The 23301-nt window shown below is 35.4% G+C and overlaps 1 protein-coding gene across 1 annotated transcript; it reads right to left on the bottom strand.

Annotated features, from left to right (window-relative positions):
• Window positions 1–3790: 3790 nt before the first annotated feature.
• On the bottom strand, window positions 3791–22320 carry LOC148869302 (protein ANTI-SILENCING 1-like). The gene is made up of 12 exons (XM_088969906.1): window positions 22215–22320; window positions 20741–20842; window positions 20586–20640; window positions 13169–13573; window positions 9606–9774; window positions 9283–9462; window positions 8648–9201; window positions 8386–8422; window positions 7397–7463; window positions 4485–4590; window positions 4271–4387; window positions 3791–4162 (listed from the first exon to the last, which is right to left on the bottom strand). Exons 4-12 carry the CDS (start codon window positions 13523–13525, stop codon window positions 4112–4114), a joined length of 1638 nt encoding a protein of 545 aa, XP_088826032.1. The 5' UTR covers window positions 13526–13573; window positions 20586–20640; window positions 20741–20842; window positions 22215–22320; the 3' UTR covers window positions 3791–4111.
• Between the last annotated feature and the right edge of the window lie 981 nt (window positions 22321–23301).

Raw genomic sequence — 23301 nt, 5'->3', positions numbered from 1 at the left:
CAGACTTTTTTTGTCCAACATTCCATAGGGAGACCCAACAAGCGCACCCAAATGCTGGCTTCATCTATAGTAGCCATGAGGGGGTTGAGCCCTATTCTCCATTTCATAAGGACTAAATACCTCCACTAACAAACCAAGGTCCTTCCTCTAGAATGTAATTATAATCTTCCTTAGATTCAAAGGTGATGAGGAATAAACCATTACCTATGCTCTGAATGTCCACCAGTTTTTGTAACTTTTACATTGTGACTACTTTGGTTGTTATGACTTCCACTCATAATGACTCTCCCAGAACTTTGGCGTGCATATTCAATTCTCTCTTCGTTCTCGTCTTCATTACTGCTTAATAGGTCCAAATTCATGCTTCATCCCTCTTCCACAAATCTTTGTTGATTACCTTATTAATCTTTTCTTCTACATTATTTCTTTCAGCTTCCTTGAGGAACATGCTACTCAAAATTCTCCTAACCTTGCTTGAGCTGCTCGACTCAACATGCTAAGATTTAAAACTTCGTAGTAAGTTTTTGGATAGAACTCACCATTGTGGAGCACTCAGATTTACAGTCACTCTTATTGCACTCTTCACTATTTATAATATCTACTTTGGCCATTCTCAAACTCAGTGGTCTTTTATTGGTTGATTACGAGTAACGAGAGATTTCTTGACCAGCTCAGTATTTGTTAGAGAACAAAACCTATTCAAGGGCCTAACTTAATAGTTTAAGTTTTTAGGTTGAATGGTACCAAGTGGTCTAGTGTTCAATTCTTGTCACCCCCATTATAATTAATTAATTTTTAGCACAAGGTATGTGTGGGCCTATGCTATCCACGCTTCAAACCCAATGGGCTTTCATGTGAAGGGGCATTTTAGTGAATAAAACCTATTCAAGGACCCCACTTAATAGCTTAAGCTTTTAGGTTGAATGGTTCTTTGAGAGTATTGAATACTAAGGAAGAGGATATTTTCTTTATTGGTAAAGAATCACAATCCCATGATAATCCTCCTTGATCACTGTGGTCTCTTGAACTTTGAAGATTCATATTTATATCCACTCCACTAGTCTATTGATCCTTCCATTCAATTGATCCCTCCCAATTTTTAAATTTTTTATTTTTCTTGTATGATCCTTTATGTCCCATGGTAGATTTGTTTTGGAAACTGTGGTTTCCTTCTGCAAATTAATCTTACTGATATTAGAGTTTTCCTTTACAACTAGATTATCTTCTTTAGGAATACTTTCAAGTGTTTCTTCCCATTAGGTTTTCATTTAAACTTTTGATAGTGTTTCATTTTGCCTTTTTATGTGTACAAATATTTTGGCCCATTTCTTTCCATAAAAAGCATTAGACTCATCTTGAATTTCGTTAATTAACAAGTCCTTATAGTGTTCAATTTCCACCCACTTATCCTGTAGGGTAGTCAAATCTTTGGGTTTACTTATTTCACTAGTCTTCCCAGCTTTATTGGTTATTAGTTTCTCTAGTAGGTTTAAGAGATTATCACCATTTCTTACACTTCTTCCCTGAGTATTTGCTTCTTGCACTTTCAAACTTGAATTATCTGTATCCTTTATTATACTTTTTTAGTCACTATTTAGGATTCAACTATGATATGGTAAAAATATGATATCCGAAAAATATCTGACCAATCAACTGGAATCATAGACTTGATAACAAATCATGTGTTATTTATCAAAATTCATGGATGGATTTTGATTGGTCAAAATTCTTTCCATACCATATATTTTCCATATCATAGATTTTCCCCACTATTTAAGAGCTCCTTATGATTTTTTTACCTTCCATCTCATTCAACGAGATTTTTGTCCTCATCTGGCCTAGGATCTGTGGCAAGTGTATTATCCATTTGATTCTTTCCGATTCCACCTTTCAGCTCCTTTTTGTTATCTTCCTTATTATCCTTTTTCCAGATACAGTCTTCCCATAGTTTTTTTGCATAGGTTTATCGCCCTTTGGGCTCCATGCATGGCATATCCTTATTACGTGGTTGTCTTCGGCCTTTATTGAGCCGCTCTCTGCATGGTGAGTGCATGCACTAGAGGGGTCGTCGTCTGCTTTTATTTTTATTTTTAACAAGGACGGCAGGCCAATAAAGTTGCATCCCACTTCAGAATTCTGAAATTAAAGCCATCCACAGTTTATTAATAGCCCCTCCCATAAATCACATCCTTCCCGTGGATTTACCATCAATCCACATGTTGGGCTAAGAATTCTGAGATGGGCTCTTCTCCCTTGTTTTGATTAAAATTATTTTTGGAATTTCCGTAGTTGTTTTTCCCATGTAAGATGTAACTAGTCGGTCCCTTTCATTTGAAATTTGAACTGACCGATTGCCAACTATCCCCCATTAAAGATGGACACTGAAGAGTCCATTTTCCCCCCGTACTTAGATTCAATTTTCATGACGCTGCCCTCTGGGATTGCGCCTGTAACTTCACATTCTGTCTTTTCTTGATGTTTCTCATATACTTTGCTGTGTTTATTAGGAAGCAATCGGTTTTGTTGACCCAATACATATTTTTGAGGATTTCCCTCGATAGTACTCGTCCGTACTTTGTTTGTGGCCGCATTTTTGGCAGTATTTCTTTACTACTGCCGGACATGGCGTCCTCCCTCTTCTCTACAATCTATTAAACCTAAACTACAAAAATTAGGACCAGAAACAAGAAGAAACTAAGATCTCGCAGGTACCGCATAATGAAAGAGAAGTAAATAACATCAACAACTTACGATTGGAGAAAGAAACAGAGAAAATTAAAGAAAGTTTCGCTTACTCCCTTCATGGGTATACAATGGGTAGCTCATCCAATTCTGAAAACCATTAAACAATAGTCATTAACAACTTGGGAAATTGGCGTGCATGAGGTGAGCAACCCTTTATACCTTTTCACTTTACAACAGTTCTCTCATTTAAACCAATGGGTGTTGAAGTACAATGTTTACACGTTTACATGGACAAATATTTACACCAAAAACAAACACAACCTAAAAAGCTAAAACAAATGCAACCTTAAGTTCAGTTTGGAATGAGTACAAATACAAATACAAATATTTGCATTCTTTCCAAATTAAGCCTTAACAAGTTTATAAGAAGTGACCATTTACTAAAATACCCCTTCACAAACCTATGGTATAGTTTTCATTCCATTTATTTTAAACACCCTATACTTTGCAACCTATTTACGTAATTGATCTATCCAAAAGTGTTTGTTTTATCATCTCATGATTGGTTATTCAAAAAATACTTCTAACATTAAACAAAATTAACCAAATAGAGCCAAATAAAATGATTGTTTGTATTTAGGGACAAAAATAATATTTTAAAATATATTTTCTATTGATTAAATTTATTTAAATAAGCATTAGGGTCAAAACTGTTATTTTCACTATCATCTATTGAAAGTAATCCATTGCTAACTATAGGGAGTGCTTTAGTGAAATGCAAACTATAGGGTAAATTTTAATAAATTCATAAAATTTATAGGGGCATTTAATAAATGAACAAAACAAAAGAAAAACTATGGTGCCGGAAAGAAATGATAACCAATTGATTACCAATTGACCGATCATCAAAATCCCCATGTGAATTTTTTATAGATACCTCCTCATTGATTACCGCTTTTATGAAACCAATTGATTAGTTACAAACTTTTCGGGTATCCTGTCTTTCCGGTATCGTAGTCAAATACGATAATAAGACAAACAATTGGAAACCATCAATGATACTATAGCAGCAGTTAGCAGACCACAATTTTTCTGAGGAATGAGCTTGAAATAACAGACAAAATGCATCTATTTGAGTTTGTAGTGTACAATTTTTTTTTGTTGGAATCCTCTATGTCAGCAGAACATGATACCTATACAAAATGCACAATTTATCCCTCTTTCCTCTAAATGTAAAAGCAAAAGAATAGGGACCCGTATCTCATCATTCTTCTCTCATCCAAAACATGCCGGCAAAAAAATGTGAATTTGAAGAAAATGAAGGCACAAAACTTGACCTCTCAAGACAAACAAAAACTTGACCTCTCAAGTCTCAAACAAGTCGGTCTGGGCATGCGAGGGCTTACCAGAAGCTTATATTTCATAGTCATCGAGTCTTTAGCTGGCTCTTGATGCTTTCCAATTCCTCTTCATGTTTCTATAAAGCTATAAATGCGTTACAAACTCCAGTTGACAAAAAAGAAAAATGATGTCACAAGCAAGAAAGAAAAGGGAGGCCTGGAGTTCAGTTAGCTTCTAATTGCACCTGATACAAGGCCTTCCACCACAAGTCTGCTTGACCCATCAACAAGCACCATTCTACAGCCATATCATATTCTATAGTGTTAGGCTGGGAAAAGTGTGATGTGGAAACTGCATTTCTCTGAGATGAGGGTAAAAAACAATATTAAGGACAAATATAATAAATTAACAACATTATATCCAGAAAAGCAAGTAATAAGAGGCCAGGCAACCACAACCTCCTCTGGCTGCTTTGGGTATTTGAGTTTTTCAATGACTAGATGGCCCACAAATTTGGCTGTTTTACTAGGCTTCCTTAAAGTTCCTTTACTTCCAATCAATAGCCTGCAAGCACAGCAAAACCAAATAATGCAGTGTTTAAGGATTAAGCATCCATAAAGCAATGAATGTAAACATAGAGGTTTGGTACTTGGAGTTCATAGGTCAAAATCCTTTTAAGAAGGTTGGTCTGAATTAGAATTTTATTTGGAGCTCCAAAAAGCAAGCATAGATGAAAAGATGATTTTATAGAGAAATACAAAAGATGTAATAGAGAAGGCTCTCACCCTCTGGCACTATCAATTAAAATTATCTACAAAATTATATTGAAAATTCCTGTCCTAAGTCTAATTTCCTCATTTCAAAGCTTTCATTGTTTTAGGACAAATCTGCAATTTTTGCAATGAAGTCCCAAGACCCTTCCTAACCTGACCATGGTTGAACCTCTGACTCATGAGCCTCTCCCTTTTTCTGGTTCTATGCCTGGTCCAGTTCTCTGAACATTGTTTAAAACCAAGCAAAATCAGCCATATTTGTCTGGAATGTAACTTCTCATTTTTCTATCATCTAATCTTAATGTAATACTTAGGCCTCATTTGTTTTCTGGGAAGTAGGGGCAGGTAAGTCGGTAGGTCCCGTGGAGAAGAAACAAACCCGCATTCGTTTTCCGAGAAGTAGGAGCAGGTAAATTGGTAGGTCCCAAGGAAAAGACTACAACTTTGAGCATTAGCAAGCTTAAGATTATACTGAAGCAAGAAGATCAAGTCTATTGGGCAGTTCTGCCCATTGCAATGTAACTAGAATCTGGGAACATGCTAGGCAGTTGTGCAAAAGAAATTTGGGAACATGCTAGGCAGTTGTATTCTAGACAAGACAATGTAACTAGAATCTATCAATTGTATCGGGAGTATTTCCAACTACAGCAAGGTGATAGGATTGTGGAAGAGTACTATGCTTGCTTGAAGAGTTTGCAAAATGAGTTGGATTTGTATCAGCCTCTTTCGATTGATCTCAAAGTGCAAAAACAACAGAGAGATCAGTTGGATGGAGCACGTTTTCTTTCCGGATTGAGGTATGAATTTGAACCAGTGTGTGCCCAGATTTTAGGTAGCAGTGACATACCTATACTATCAAAAGTCTTCTCTAGAGTAAGAAGGGTTACGAGCCAAAAGAAAAACGATCCAAAAGAATGAATGGACTGATTTAAAAAGTTGTGAAAAGGATTAGATATCAGCAGCAAAGAGAGAAGATGAAGAAGTTGGCGGCAATAGGGTTTTGGGAGAATAGTTGTTCGGACCTTACTCCCTTCTCTAATCCTTTCATTAAAAAGTAATGAAAGGAGAGGCACTACTCTGCAGCATCAACAAGAATTTGATCTGAGGGTGGATCATGAAATTCATGATAATTCTCCAAAAATACCTGAAAATATTCCTCTAGGTAATTCTAATTCTTCCAGTCAGCTTGATCTTCCCATTGCTCTTAGGAAAGGCGTTAGGTCTTGTACAAAACATCCTCTATCAAATTTTGTATCTTACAAAAATATTTCACCTTCATATTGTGCCTTTATTTCACAAGTGTCTAGTATATCCATTCCTAACAGTATCCAGGAGGCTCTAAATGTTCCTAAGTGGAAAGAAGTTGTTTTTGTGGAGATGAGATCTTTGGAAAAGAATGCTACTTGGGAGAAAGTGGATTTGCCAGATGGAAAGACAGTTGTTGGTTGTAAATGGGTGTTCACTCTGAAGTACAACTCAGATGGATCATTGGAGAGATACAAGGCTCGCCTAGTAGCTAAAGGCTTTACTCAGACATATGGAGTGGACTACTTTGAGACCTTTTCTCCAGTGGCGGAACTAAATACAGTTCGAGTACTCTTATCTGTTGCAGCTAATCTTGACTGGCCACTGAATCAAATGGATGTGAAGAATGCCTTCTTGAATGGAGACTTGGAAGAAGAAGTATATATGGAGCCTCCACCTGGTTTCACTGAGAAGTTTGGAACTAAGGTATGCAAGCTAAAAAAGTCTCTATATGGACTTAAACAGTCTCACAAAGCCCGGTTTGAAAGATTCACAAGGTTCGTTAAAAGTCAAGGATAAAGTCAAGGACAATCTGATCATACTCTTTTCACATAAAGATCCACCAAAGACAAGGTATCGATTGTGATTGTCTATGTTGATGACATAATCTTGATTGGAGATGATATTGAAGAGATGAGCAGACTAAAGCAGAGCTTAGCCAAGGAATTCGAGATTAAAGACTTAGGCCAGCTAAGGTACTTTCTTGGAATAGAAGTGGCTAGATCAAAGAAGGGCATTGTGGTTTCGCAACGAAAATATATTCTAGACCTCTTGAAAGAAACTGGAATGAGTGGATGCAAACCTTCAGACACTCCGATAGAAGTTAAGGCTAAGCTCGAAGAAGTTAAAGATGGGGTTCCAGTAGATGCAGGTAGATACCAAAGGCTGGTAGGAAGATTGATTTACTTGTCACATACACGTCTTGACATTGCCTTCGCTGTGAGCATGGTGAGTCAATTTATGCACTCCCTATACGAAGAACATCTTGAAGTTGTGTATCGAATCCTTAAGTATCTAAAAGGTACACTAGGAAAAGGACTCTTCTTCAAGAAAAATGAGAAGAGAGGGGTTAAAGTGTATACAGATGCGGATTGGGCAAGCTCGATCACTGATAGAAGGTCTACTTCGGGGTACTGCACATTTCTTTGGGGCAATTTAGTTACTTGGAGAAGCAAGAAGCAAGAAGCAAAGTGTAGTTGCTAGAAGTAGTGCTGAGGCTGAATTCAGATCAATGGCTCAAGGAATGTGTGGGGTTCTTTGGCTAAAGAGGGTGCTAGCAGATCTTAAGATACCAATGAGTTTTCCTATGAAACTGTATTGTGATAACAAGGCAGCTATCAGCATGCTCATAATCCGGCTCTACATGACAGGACTAAACATGTTGAGATTGACAGACACTTTATAAAGGAGAAGCTTGAAGAAAGAATAACTTGCACTCCGTTTGTACCAACCACGCAACAAGTTGCAGATGTTTTGACTAAGGGCTTGTTGAGACAGCCATTTGAACTTCAAGTTAGCAAGTTGGGCATGATAGATATCTTTGCACCAACTTGAGGGGGAGTGTCGACAAGATATGATTTGCGGAAAATTAAGAAAGATATGATTTGCTACAAATTTAGAAAGATTTGATTTGATTGATTACAGATTTGAATAAAATTAGGAAAATCATATCCTAGAATTAAGGGAAAGATTTAATCAATCCCTAATTGAGAGAGATCCTAGGAGTTTGTCTCTCCTATCTTTTCCTATTTAAGTTGTATGCTCAACATGTTTTTTCAACACATTATCAATACAGAAGTATTTCTTCTTCTCTCCCTCTTCATTTCTTCTTCTCTTCCTCTTTATTTTGCCACACTCATCACAACTAAGGCACGAGACACACAACTGAGAAGAGAGAAGCCAGGTTTTCCACATCTTTTGGATCATCTCACCAGCATTTATAATCTTTAATGCAACTTTCCAACAGAATGATCTCATCATTGGAGTGGGACCATCACAATGAGCTAAATTCACTAAGAAATGAAGGGTGGTTGGTTCATTTAACACTTTAAAGAAAGAAGGGAGAAAAAGGTTCAAAGACCAAAACCTAGAGTCCAAACTACCTAGGACAAGAAAGGCATCTTTAGGGGCCCTAGATTCAACGAATTAGTGCATTTAGTGATTGACATGTTTCTGTACATGGTAATATTTGTAAAGTCTAGGCAAAACATTGCATAAAGGCATATTACCACATCAGCAAACTTCTCAAAACTTCATTTAACTAGCAGAAATAAAATCATACCTGATGTAACTGATAAAGAGAGAGTAGACTGAATAACCTTTCATTGTCAATAAAAGGATCATATGACAACTAAATTCTCTACATAATAAAAATTCAAGTGGGGGATAAATACTTTGTTTGCATGTTGAAAAATAACTTAAACCATTTGAAATAAACGTCTGTTCACGATATCACCTCTCTTATGTCAACCTTGTGATTCCACTAATTTCCTTTTACATAATTCAAAAGATATTCTAAAATAATAAGATGTTTTTCTTATTTAACAAAGGGTTACATCAGCTCTACATATGCAGAGGAGGGAGGGAGGGAGAGAGAGAACAATAACTGGTTTTTTCGAAGCCCCAACTACTTGGTTGTCGGTGTTTCCTGCCTTTCCTTCAAGTCTAGGAGCTGATTTGCCAGAAAGCTTAGTTGCTCTATCATCAACAATCACCTTTTCACCCTTTGCTTTATATAAAGGTTTTCTAAAAGGTTCTGAAGACCTTTCAGCATTCTCCATGTTAGCAACTTTTAGCTTCTGTGAGACACTGGTTCTCGATTCCTTGCCAAGTTCTGATGGAAAAGAGGCATTATGTTCCACATCCCCAGGTTTAGTGAATTGATTAAGAAATCTCTGTTTCTTTGAAAGTCTACTTTCTGGTGCATCCGAATGCAATAAAACCTTGACAGATTTCCCTTTATCTGCTCCATCTTGACGGAAGGAAATATTACCAGCCTTAGCTTGATCCTTGTCAAAACTAGTTGTCAGCATTGGTAAGTTCTCCTCTAGAAAAAGCACCTGCCTCTTCCCTCTAGTTGTTTCCTTCAATTCCTCTCCTGTGTCAAAAGCAAGCTTGCCTCCATAATGGATAACATAAAAAAAAAATTAAAAAAGCAAAGCTATTCATTAAAAACAACCTTTCATTATAGCATTTGTTTGATGATCATCCTTTCCATCTTTGGCTGCACCATCTACTGCTTTTGATGAGTCCAACCTGGAGGGTGAACTCTTTTCCTGGGTCTTATATTTGCAACATTTGTCCACCTTGGGAGCAGGGATGAACTTTTGAATTTTTTTCTTGTTAAAAAAGTATCTAACTGCAATGCATTAGAGATTATTCAAAAATATGGCACAAATTAAGCTTCTCCATAGAAATCAGACTGCAGAACAGGAATAATCATAAATTATATATTATACATATCAAGAAACTGGTAAGATAAATATTGTAAGATGTTAGTACCATCAATGCCATCTATTGCATCCTCAAAGTTACCTGAAATCATACAACTTCCAACATCAAATGTACGATAGAAGATGTAGTCAGCCATTTTAACATCTCTGCTCGATGGTTGTGGGTTTCTCCTATCCTTGGATGTGCAGATAACATTGCATTTGCCAACAAGCACTTCCTGGCAAATGCATGGACATTAGAATAAAGAGAATCATCTCAAGAAATACTAATACATGAAACATGTAAAAGTACATTATATTACTCTCACAGTATGGTCATATTTGGAAAGGCAAATAAATGGATAAAGTTTGAGAAGTGTATTTGGTTCACCATTATGTTTATGCTTGTATCACATTCTCTTGATTATAAACATACTTTGGATGGTATAATTTTTTGAGACAATGTAAAGTATAGAATGCATTAATGCATAAACAAAACAGAAGCATTTACATCAAACCTTCTGTACAAAGAGAATCTGTACAAGAGGGCAGAAACAAGAGAATATCAATTGTTTTTTGTTGCACACGGTTTTTCCATTGTAGTTGTTTTTTGCATCTTAGGAGTGAAATCATGCTTCCACAACAGTTCCTGAAGTTTCATCACTTTCATCTAAAATTCCATGTTTTTCCCAATCCTTCCCCAAACACCCCCTCCCCCATGAGTCTTCCAAATCACTACGCCCCCATTAAAGATTGCTTTATGTTTAAGCACTTATTTTAGGCCAGGACCACACCAATAAGCACTTATATGCATTTGGGAAAGAAACCCAAATAAGCACTTGTTCAAGAAATAAGCCTGTTTTGATTAAGATCCAATTTTTGGCTTTTTAAGCACTTTTTGAAAAAAGCATTTATTGCATTTCTGGCCCATCTTGGTCCACCACATAAGTTTCAAAATACCTATACTACCCCCATTTAAAAGAAGTGCATTTTCACCAAACACTCATAAGCAAGGATTAAGTATCGACACGGTATGCCCAATATGGGGTGTATCGTATCGGTATTGAACAAGGGGGATATAGGAAACACTACAACTAAACCCGTATCCCCTAAATCATGTGTACCGGGCAACACACTCATATCAGCTCATATCATATTGTATCGGCCAATATGCACCGATACAATACAATACTGACTGAATTTCCACTTCCACCTTGTTTAGAAAATGTGTCTGTCATGATTCGAACCCAAATTTCCCAACACACAAACCTAAAACATGACTTTAAGCCACTAGGCCAACCTTCATCTTATGATAATTAATGAAATAAAATAACTTTTATCAATTTTAACATCTAAATGTAATCCAAACAAATAAAAGTATTAATATTAAAAATTATTATTTTGTAAACTAATGGAATAAATAATTTCTCAAATCCGCATTTGTATCAAAAGTGGTTTTTAATGTTAAGAAATTTATACAAATAAAAATATTGGTAATAGAATAATTATTTTAATACTTAAAACTTACAAAATTGAACATGATATGTATCTTAATTTTTTTTAATTATTAATTAATATTTTAAATTGCACTAAATAGCAACATGTTTATTATAATTTTTTTATCAGCAGAAGAGGAATTTTATTAATGAAAGATTAGGAATTACAAGGTCTGGGGTGTGATTTCCACCTGAAATCAACAAGGATTACAGATTTGCCCAAAACATTTGCCTTCTCACAGCCCCTTGTTTGGCCAGAGAATCTGCTATTCCATTTTTTGTTCTTCTTACCCACTTAAAGGAAGCATTTAGTTCCCTTGTTAGGCTTACAACCTCCCTGAATTTATGCCTGAATACCCAAGGAATCTGGGAGCTATTTCTGGTCCATGAGATGACTACTTGGGAATCCCCTTCCACCTCTAGGTTATCCAGTTGTTTCGCAAGCCTTAACCCCTACAGTAGACTAACCAGTTCAGTTGTCAATGTGTCGCTATGCTCCAAGGGACCTGAATACGAAGCCACCACTTTGCCTTCTTTATCTCTGAAGACACCCCTACCCCTGCCAATCCCCTATTACCAATGAAGCGTCCATCAAAGTTGAGTTTTATAAAATTGGGGGCCGGGGGCTTCTATTCCATCACTGTTCTTGCCTTGTCTATAGTCAATAGTGCCACCTCTTTCCAAGTTCTCAAGATATCAATCACTGAAAAGACTTTGAAATCATCCAAAGTTTTCACCCAATGTGCAGCCTTCAGCTTAACTAACTTGAGGATTTCTGCTTGGGTCCTACTCTTGTCATTGAAAATTCTCCCATTTCTTTCTTCCCAAACGATCCTAACCATTGCTGCTCTCATTGCTTTCCAAAGTAATCTTCCTCTTTTTGTTGGTTGTCTCAAGAAATGAGGATCAAAAAGGCCCGCGTATCCTGAGGAGGGCTCTATCTGCACCCAAAAAGAAAACAAAGCTGCTCCCAAACACGATGCACAAAGGAACAGGAAATAAAGATATGGGAAATAGTTTCACCACTATTCAAACGTGACTCTCTTATGCTTTTATTAGCAACATGTTTATTATTTACAAAAACAAAAATATTATTTACAAAATACTTGAGAATATAATAAATATATATATATATAAATTGGATTTGTCAAATCCGCTAATCTACTTTCATATCAAAAAATGGTTTTTTATTTCATAAAATTTATATAAATAAAAATATTATTAATGGAATAATTATTTTAGTAATTAAAAATTATGAATTTGCATATGATATGTATCTTAGAAATTTTAAGTTAAAATTATAAGCATATTGTTCACCAAACATTTGAGAACTAATTTTACTTGATTTTTTGTTAATGTTAAAAATTAAAATTAGTAAAAGAGGAAATAATTGATATAATAATTCACATATAATAAGTACATATGTTTTGTGCCTTGAACTTCAATAGAAAATAATATATTAATAACTTTATCCATGGATTAATTTGCAAAAAGAAATATAATATGTTCTAGCACTCTTGATTAATACATTATCAATAAAATTGTATGATTTCTATGTATACCACTATATTAATTGGAAAATGTTTCTTCACATATACCATTAGAATATACATTTCCCATGTACTTATACATTAATTATGGCCATTTTCACCTTAAATATAATGTTATTAATATACTTGTGGAACTTATATGCATTTCTTAGTGTATCCAAGCATCTCCATATTTTTCGTTCGTATCCACACGTTTCCAAAGCGTATCTATATCTGAATGGTCCGATACGATACCTGATACCAATACTTTAATCTTTGCTGTTAAGCACTCATTAGGATAAGCACTTAGATCCAATAAGCACTCCCAAACGGATGCTAAGAAAATTTTGCTAATAAAGCCAAAACCTCAAACCTTGGCCATGATGTATGTGTTGTTCCATTCTCCCGCCACTCCCATCTTCTCAAACATAACAACCACAACTATACTCCATAAAAAGTAAAAATACATAAAAAGCATAATAGACATGCAAGAAGCAATACAATATCCCAATATTGAATACGATGAATAGGGATCAAGATAGTCACCAGTTAAAGGAGGAAAATAAAGAGGCAGGCTATTGACTAGATAAAGAATGAATTCAATTTACCAAAAGATTGACATTGGACAAGCCTACTCCTTGACCAGAAGCTAGGAAAAGCTCATTCCAACATGGTACAGTATCTCCCAACCAATTACGTATCTCAATAGGTTGAAAAAACCAGACAACCTTTATTTTCTTCTTACCATCTGCCTTTTCCCATATTTTCACAAGCTTGCCTATGTAAGGCTCAGGCTCACCTTTGGCATACAAATATACGCAATCATATAATATATATTCCACATAGCCATAGGTAAATGACTCATAAAATTGGACATCATTGTTTGTCCCACCAACTCCTTTCTTTTTTCCCCACTTAAGTTTGCAGTTCTTATTGACTCCTTCAAAATGAGACATGGCTTGCATCTTTCCAACTACAAGTATTTAGGGCTCAACAATGTTGTTTTTGAGAACCTAAAATTAAAAAAAATATGTTTTGAGGAAAAAATGATGTGAGATCATAATGAGAACTTCAAAATAAACCATTATAACAGTAACTATAATGAGCAAACTAATTATCAAATGCTACATCATATAGAACAAAGCTAGGGTATAACTAGCAGGAAGTAATGGAAACATTTTATTCAGAGAAAGGATAAAGATTAAAGAATACTTATGGTGGCTGATATACCATCAAATGGAAACAGAGCAGTTTTCTTTAAAGGATGCCACTGATTTGAATTTCAACCTAAAGCTCATTTACAAACATTATCAAGACATTTGAGGCTCATTAGGCCAAGCATAGAGCAGATAACTAGCCAAGTACAAGGTTGGAATAGTAGGATTAGAATGCTGCTAAGGGGAAAGTCAATGAAAAAACCCCATTTGTTCACCTAATATGCTAGAACACTACTGGAGCACTCCACAATCAGCTCATCACAGACCTGTAGTTGCACCCAAGGGTAAAGTCTAAGTAATTATTGCACTAATGGTAGCCTAAATATTTAAACAAGTCCTCTTCGCCATTGGCAGAGTTATACCCAGTCATATGAAATCAAGCTACACGAATCTTGTCCAGTCATTCTCAGTTTATTGCAAATGAGTAGATCTTCAAATGTTTCCTCACTATAATTTATTATCTAAAAAATTAGGCTATTCCAAGCTTGTTCATTATGGGGATGTGGTGATTAATTAGCACTCATAAAGCATTTTTCCAACAAAGAGGCCAAAACTTAAAACACAATCTTGCTGAGCCTAGGAAGAAAAAAAAAAAAAAGAACAATAAAGAAGGGAATCTTATTATAATAAACAAAACTGAAAATTAAAAGGAGCCTACCCCTACCAAAACCAGGATTACATAAATAGCTGTCAAAGTGACGCCTAGGTGATAAGGCATTTGGGGGGCATCTAGACAGAGCACCATGAATTATATTATATGGTCGCCATGCAAGAATGTGGGTATATATATATATATATATATATATATATATATATATATAATAGGGCTGCTCTCTCCATGCAGGAAATGGAATCTACTCATGCAAGTAGATTCTCACGTAGACCAACCCTGTAATTAATTACAGTAATTAATAGATCTACTGATTATAATAATAATTAATTACTATAATTTAATTAATAGAATCTACTGATTATTACAGTAATTAATTACTGTAATTTAATAATTACTAATTATTATAGTAATTTAATAAATATATAATTAGTGATTATAATTAATAATTACTGTTATGTTAATAACTAGATATTTACTTTAAAATTATAAATACTATTAAATTACTTATTATTATAGTAATTTAATAAATATATAATTAGTGATTATAATTAATAATTACTGTTATGTTAATAACTAGATATTTACTTTAAAATTATAAATACTATTAAATTACTTATTATTACAGTAATTTAATAAATATATAATTAGTGATTATAATTAATAATTATTGTTATTAAAAATATTGTTAATAAATAGATATTTACTTTAAATTAAAATTATAAATATTGTTATTAATAAATTTAGTAATTATTGTTAGATTAAAATAATTAAAAATGTTTTTAAAAGTATTGTTATTGATTATTTAATAAAATATTATAATTACTGACTATTATTGATAAATACTGTTAATTTAATTTAATTTTGGTAATTAGTAATTTAATGAATATTTATTGTTATATTAAAAATAACTAAATAATATTATTAAAACTATCATTAACGATTATTTAATTAAATACTATAATTACTTACTATTATTGATAATTGTTGCTAATAACGTTTTGACAACCAATGGTTCGACTGTCCGGTTCGAACAGATGGTCCGTTCTGACAACAAAAATCACAAGCAAAAAAATTACGGAACCATTGTGGCCACCGGTTTTCGGGTCGACGGTTTGATCATCCAATTCGAATAGACAGTCTGTTCTGACAACAAAAATTATAGGGAAAAGTTGAGTTTGTGAGGTCCATTAAGTAGTATCATACGTGTTATGTCATTTGAGCGTGAGTCATACGACCTGAAAACGAAACCGTTGTCGCCACCGGTTTTCGGGTTGATGGTTCGACCGTATGTTTCGAATGGATGAGCCATTCTGACAACAAAAATTAAAAAATGGCCAAAAGCCATTGAATGGGTCAACGGGTTAACGGTTCGACTACTCGGGTCAATGGGTCGTTGACCGATTCAACGGTTTTTGGCCAGGAACTAGGATTGGGGTAAAACGGAATTGGTTGCCTAGATAGTTCCCAATTAAAAAATTAAAAAAACGGATGACCCGTTCTGACAAAAAAAAGTACAAGCAAAAAATTGGGCGTGACGTCCATTATGCAATACCATACATGTTATGTCAATCGATCATGTGACTCATATGACTTGACAACGGAACTGTTCTGGCCATCGTTTTTCGGGTCTACAGTTCAACTGTTCGGTTCGAATGAATGGCCCATTCTGACAACAAAAATAAAAAAAAAAAGACCAAAACCATTGAATGGGTCAATGGTTCAACCACCTGGGTCAATGGGTTGTTGACCGATTCAATGATTTTTGGCCATGGACTGAGATTAGGATAAAACAAAACCAGTTGCCTGGATGGTTCCCAATTAAAAAAATAAATAAATAAAGCCAAAAACCATTGAACAGGTCAACGGGTTGACGGTTCAACCGCTTAAGTCAATGGGTCATTGACCGATTCAATAGTTTTTGACCAGGGACAGGATCAACGAATCAACAGGTCGACGGTTCCATTCCAGGCCCTGCAAAGCAGGGCCCCTCCGCTAGTATTATTATTGTTCTGGTTGTATCTTGTTTAGTACGCGTGCTGGTGCATCATATCTTTTAAAGTTTAAGAGATGAAACATACAAGGATCTAAGTGTTTCAGAGGAAGGAGAGACAAAAAGAAGATAACAAAAGAAAGGAACCGTCTACTTTTGTTCAATTATTCTCTTATTTAATAGAACAAAGAACTCAGTCACCTAGGGTTAGGTTGATAATAGTTGAATTGGCTGAGGAGAATGCTTATTGCTTTCTCTTTTGGTGGATAAATCGAGTTCAGGTCTGGTCCCAACACGGTCCCAATAGACATTGCAGCTGTACATTGGAAACATCTTGCCATGAAGGACAGAGGTGTTCCCAATGCACGACTGCAATGGCTGTTGGGACCCTATGTTGGGACTAGATCCGGATATAGATAAATCATTAAGTAGGTTGTTTGCTCCTTAATGGCTAAACAAAATGTTGGGCTGATTGCTTGATTCTTATATTAACTATATAATCTACTGAAAGACAGCAATAAGCCATGCCATTTAGCCACTTCAACCATTATCAAAGAGCTACTTAGCTTGTCTTTTCTTTCATTACTCTTTCTCTATTTGTTAAATTTAAATATTTTGTTAGTGATAAATTCTAGCCTTATTTGCTTGCTAATGTTTTTTTGTCATACATTGTTCTATGAAAAACTAATATAGTTATATTGTTTTTCCCTCAATCCCTAAACAGAACAGAATGGCAAAATAGGATTCATGTAGTCAACCTCATATAGTAGGGAATAGGGATTAAGGCTTGGCTGATGATGACGATGATGATGATGATGATACATGATAGTAATGTTAGTCATTTGCATATGGTGATTTACCATGTTTTCATATGAAATTTAATATTACTTGATAAATAGCATTGCCTTTTCTAAATTTATTTTTTATCAGTATGCTTTTTCTAAATTTATAAGATCGTTGGTTTGTAACTTTGTATATAAAACTAATGATTGGCCTAGAATATATGTTTTTCTTTGTCAAATTCCATTGCTTAGGCAACTAAGTTCTATTGTCACCTAGAAATACCCATACACCTTGACAACTATGTGTACATAATCTGTGAATTACAACTGTTGTGGGACATAGTATTTTCTAATATTTGTAGAGACAGAGGCAGTATAGTAATTCTAACATTATCTTATTTTTATATAAAAGGGGTTATGGGGCACCGACACACCCCATGAATCTGATTCTCTCACTCTCTCTTCTCTCTGGGCTGCACCCTTCTCTAGGGCTTCTCTTGATAGATAGCATGGTATCAGAGCCACATCTATCATGGAGAATACTTGGAATCTTTTCTTCACTTGACATATTCTATTATCATATCACTGAAAGCAATCAAAGAACTTGATCTCAGATCTGATCAATTCTCTTTTAATTTTTCTTTTATCCTCCCTTGGTTGTAAAACCAGGGTTTAGCTTCTGGGTAGCTCTCCTTTAAACTGCAAGGGTCTTTTCTGCTCGTGGTGAACTGGTGATCATTGTAATGATTGGTTTGACCTGTGGGAGTGCTGTTAGGCAGTAGAAAGTCATTGGCAAGGGTGTTGACTACTTCTTTCAATGCAGAACAGTCCTACGATGTTGTTTGATAGGTTAGTGACTATTGGAAGGAAAATGTTTAACAGTCAAGGCAGCAGCATTGCAGGTGCTTGATATGATTCCTCGTTGATGTATGTCTTAGATCAGTGTTGATCTTAGCAATCAGAAAAAGTTTTGGAATCCTAAACAGGTTGTTAGTTGTGGAACCTTTTTTTTTTTTTTTTTTGAGAAAAGATAAACTTTCATTCAAGAAAAAAGGGGGAGTACATGAGAAGATGCACATCAGAAAAATGAAAAAATGGTCAGACAAACCTACAGGCTAAACTGGCAGGAAATTGTCACTATACAAATAGTCCAAGAAAGCACCTAATTTAGCTAAGCCATCTGGTAATACATTTAGTTCCCTAGGATTCCAGCATAGGTTAATCGTTAACATCCATTGAGTTCAAAACGTTTTGAGCCTCATTCAGGTAGTGAGCTAGTTCCCTAGGAATCCAGCATAGGTTAACCGTTAACAGCAGTGTTTCTGTAGATGTTGTTTAGAGTACCCAATAGTGTATTCAACTGGTTGTTGGCAACTGGAAATCATGACTTCAAAAGGCTCAATTGCCTCAGTATCCTCTGGGAGTCTGTTCCTACCTGGTAGTGGTATGGATACTATGAACCTTCTTATGTCCATTGTCTCTCTTGATGGCCTCAAGTACTTGGAGTGGTTCAAGGATGTGAAGATGTTTATTGGAGGAAGAGAAAAAATCGCATCTCATGGGAAAGATCAAGGAACCTAGTAGAGAAGGAGCTATACTACCTATACATGATAAGTGGGAACAAAAGAATTACAAGATAATGACATGGCTGGTTTCCACTATACAACCTGCCCTTAGAAAGAACTTCATGTGGGTTAAAACAGCCAAGGCTACAACTACATATGCTGAATAGAGGCACTTTGCATTAGTCTATCAACTCCAAATGGAATAATCTACAAGTGGACAAGGTGATAAAAGTCTTGAAGCCTGTTATTCCACTCTTATGTCTTTATCGAAAGAGATAGACCATTACCAAACCATAAATTGGAAGGATCAATAAGATACTTCAGGTGTCTTGGCAGCGAGTATTTGCTTTCTTAGCAGGTCTGAAATCAATTTATGAACCTATTCAGGTTCAGATTTTGGGTGGTAAAGAATTGCTTAATTTACAAGAGGTTTATGCCTCGATCCAGTCAAAGGAGAGTAGAAGGGCATTTATGAATCCTCCCAAAAGGGAGAAATTAATCATATGACTGGTAAGTCTAATATTTTTTCTTCATATTTTAATTTCCTATAGAGATAAGGTTAAACTTGATGCTGGTTCCTTTTGTAGAATTCTAGTATTGCTGGCCAGTGATTTGTCTCTTTGCCCATGGGTTTGTCTCTTCCTAATGTCCTCCAGATCCCTAATATGGCTATTAACCTTCTCTCCATTAGTTGCATTACAAAGACTTAACTGTTCAAGTGTTCAGTAATTTTTCTTCTTGACTCATGTTTTCCAGGATTTTTGACATCAAAGAAAATGACTCGTAAAGGACACATGGTTGAAGGTCTCTACATCATGGATTCCATGGCTAACTTTGAGGCACCACATCAATTACTCTTCTCATCCTACTTTGTTCTCTATTCATGTTCACATTTTTTGTTGTCAATGCTTTGCTCAGAACACATCTCCTTCTTCCTGTAAGTTGGATCCCCAATCTATTCCTAGAATCTTTCTTGGTTATGTTTGCTCAAAATATATATATATATATTATAAATGTTATGATCACCTGTCTAAATATTCAACGACTTAATCCTATCAACAGTACTAGAACAGTGCCACTTACTTGTGATCTATATTTCCGTCCCAGATTTTGTAGTTTCTACAATAAGCAGATTTAAAAATAAAACTAAAAAAGTTGATGAATATGGTCCTTGCTTACAAGTAAAGGCAACTTTATCAGACTGGACATAAGACCACTTTGGCCACTAGGTCATAGATTAATGGATCAAAAGACTCCAACCATCCGGTTCAACCAATCAACTCGCTCAAATGAAAACTTGTGACATCTTAGAAAAAAGTAAATGGTTTCAAATTGATTAACTCCCCTTCTTGGTCAGGTGGTTAAAGGTACATGTTAAACTTCAAAACACTATTGATTAATTCTCCATTCATCATATCAAGCAACAATCTCATGAAGAAATTGACACTCGAAACTGATAGCTCCTTTCATGAATTCATGTTTCCATTCACCTCTACAGTGAATCTCTTTGAATACATTTATGGAACTTAAAACATCGAGTTTAGAAAACTGTGAAAAAAAACCGTGAAAAAGAATATTAAGCGAAAAAGATAAAGAGGACAAACCCTTAAAACAGTTGGATGGAGAGTTCAAGTTTACCAAAACTATGCTAATAAGATTCCAAGATTACCCATCTTCCAGGTTCAAAGAGGGAACAATCAGAGAAAACATTACAGTAGAACAACCAAACCCACTTACAGTGTTTTTAGGAAATAAATGAGAGAACTACGGATGGTTATCCTCCCAACAGCGAGGAATACGTACAGAAAGTATAGAATAGGGGAAAAATGTATGAAACTACTAAGAGAAGGAAAGATACCTGAAACGAGATCAAACACAAACCCATTTGAAGTTCAATGCAGAACAGCCCAGAACTGTAAAACCCACGAAGGCTTACTCTATATAAAGGTAATACAAAAACTTGTGAACTAAATAAGGTAAAGAAAAAAAGAAAGGACGAACTCAGTAACTCACACGCGAAGACGCGCGAAATAGGTTGGAAGTGACTTGAAACTTGACGGTTTATCTCAAAGTAGCACCGGAGGAGTTCAGTGCGTTGCGGAGCAAATACCTGAACTGAAAGGTGGTGGGAGTTCGAGTGAGTTTTTGGTTGTACGTGTAGGAGGAGGTGAAACGTCAGCTCTCTCTCTCGTAAAGAATATTCAAATGAAAGAAATAAGGGTAAATCACTTAAACTACCCCTACTTATTATTAAACTATCTTTAAATTTTTTTTTATAATTGTTTAAAATCTCTCTTACCATTGATTTTCTATCATAATCGGTTCATATGTAACATTATGAAAATGGTAATTATTTTAAAATTCTTAAAATACCCTTATTATTCACCACCGCTATTGGGAGTTGCAACGGTGGCAGAATTCCCGGAAACTGTTGCAATTTTAAGATAGCACCGACACCCCTTCCCCTATTCGTTCTCCCTATTTTCTTCTGCCCCCTCCCAGATCTGCAACTTCCAACCATTTTCTTGATTGAAAAAGATCTAACTTTGCATTTTCCCCAGTATTTTGAATTTCTTTTTGAGCTATTGAACACGTGAATTGGGGCTTTTTGTGTTAAATTGATAGAACTTTTCTTACTTTCCAGCTATAAAACATACAATATGCATTTTTACTTTTTTTTTTGCTGTTTTAGTTATATACTTATGGGTCTTGCAATTCCTTTAGTTTTATTTAGAATTTTCTTTCATTTACTTCATCTTAGGATTTTTATGGCTTTTTTGTAAGCATTCTGATTCTCCTTATTGCATGGTTTCAGCCCAAAGGCAGACAAGGTCTAGAAAATGGGAAGATTATTTAACCCCCCTAATGGGTTTCTGTTGTTGTGCTCCTAGGTAGCCATAGCAGAAGCAGAGTACATCGAATATAAATGTTCGGGTCAAGGATCTTTTGAGCACGATGACTTCAGAGGAAAAGACCGGACAGATGACGCAGATTGAGCAAAGTGTTGCTTTTGCCAAAGTGATGAAGAACTACTTCATTGGTAAAACACCAATAATCTGCTTTTGCCATTGATGAAACCATAATGTTTTGAAGTAATCTGTGTTCTGTTTGGGTTAGGCAGTGTACTGAGTGGAGTGTGCTAGTTGGATTCAGTAACCAGATTAGAACCGATGCCACGATATTTGCTACATAAGGGGAGTCACCATTAAAACCTGATCAATTCATACATACCCAGTTAGGGGTTTTTCATCAGTGGGTTTTATTTTAAAAATTTAACAAATAATGAAAAATAAATTCGATATTTCATTTTTTTCATTAGTGTTTAAGGACGTATCGATTGTCAGAAAACTTAAATGATAGTTTAAGACAATATATAAATAACAAAGGTACAGCTTTTCTATTTCGTGAACAGCAGTGTTAGTTTAAGAGATTTATCAAAAAAATAATCTACAACTGCTAAGGGAGAGGGAAGGTGCATCGTGCTAACCTGAGCGGCCGAGGTGACTGCTGGTTGTGCGTCTGCGTGTGAGAAATTAGAACATATGTCGACGTTGTCTTGCCTTGCAGCCCATATCACACGCATCGTACCGTTGATTTCTCATCATGTGGTCTATTATTTTTAATTTTTTGAGTTTCTATTGCGAATATTTGGGGATCCAAAGAAAAATACGGTAATGGTCATCGCTTTGTCGGTTTGTCCATGAGCCCAAGCGCACCGCATAGATCTCGTTCAATCAAAATGCCAATTTTACCCTTCCCTAATCCCTAATCCCTACCCTTCTCGTTTCTTGGAGGTCGGAGAGTTCTCTCGCATGTCAGGGGGCTACGGTCTACTCTGTAAAAGTACAAGTATGGCGTGGCTGTGTAACAGTGTGACAAACTGACAGTGGACAAATTTCACGAAATGAAAACGATTAGTATACTCATTTCCCTTCTCTCTCAAATAGGGATTAGCTGCTCGCAGTTGCAGTTGCTAGTTGCCACTTGCCACGTAGGCTACGTTTGTTTGCGATGCAAAAGCAAATATGTATATTATATATTTATCTATTTTTCGATTCACCAAATAACTTAGGGTTTATATTTTAAATCGTTTTTGCATTTGTTCTATTTGTTTAAAATCAATGCAAAGATGTAAGTTTATTAAATGTTTCAATTTTAGTCAAAAAGTTAATTATTAAATGAACACAAAATTGTATCTAAAAAATAGGTACAGTAACGTTCTTCTTTTAGAGCATATATTATAAAATGCATTTTTACTTTATGATAATCATTACTTTTTTTATGTTTCAAACAAATGCTCCTAAACACAAACCGGGTGCATAAATACCCCGATTTAATGTTTGTATCGCAAACAAACAGAGCCCTAGGGATATAGGGTCTCTTGGGGAAGGCTTATGTATTGAATGAGCTGCGTTGATTAAGCCGCTTTTGGGACGGCTTCTTCGTTGGAGGCGAGGTGGTGGTTGATTCTGAACAAGCTACCTGCAGTAGCTTTAATTTATAGTTCTGTTCTTTGTGTTCGAAACTTTAATATTGGCTTTTTTTTATCTTACCAAACGTAGCTTTATGAATTT

The sequence above is a fragment of the Nelumbo lutea genome, chromosome 2 (assembly GCF_056320005.1).
Source record: "Nelumbo lutea isolate HS-2025 chromosome 2, American lotus-T2T, whole genome shotgun sequence".
In the NCBI taxonomy this organism is placed as follows: domain Eukaryota; kingdom Viridiplantae; phylum Streptophyta; class Magnoliopsida; order Proteales; family Nelumbonaceae; genus Nelumbo; species Nelumbo lutea.
Note: the sequence above shows the minus strand (reverse complement) of the source record. Positions and strands in the feature narration are given on the sequence as shown.

Coding starts and splice junctions, on each gene's coding strand:
- LOC148869302 (XM_088969906.1), bottom strand. CDS start 13,525: ATGCAAGCCATGTCTCATTTTGAAGGAGTCAATAAGAACTGCAAACTT. Junction 4,591..7,396: donor TTTCATAGGAAAACTCATTG/GTATCTTAAGAT, acceptor CTGTGCTTGCAG/GCTATTGATTGGAAGTAAAG. Junction 4,388..4,484: donor ACCCAAAGCAGCCAGAGGAG/GTTGTGGTTGCC, acceptor CCCTCATCTCAG/AGAAATGCAGTTTCCACATC.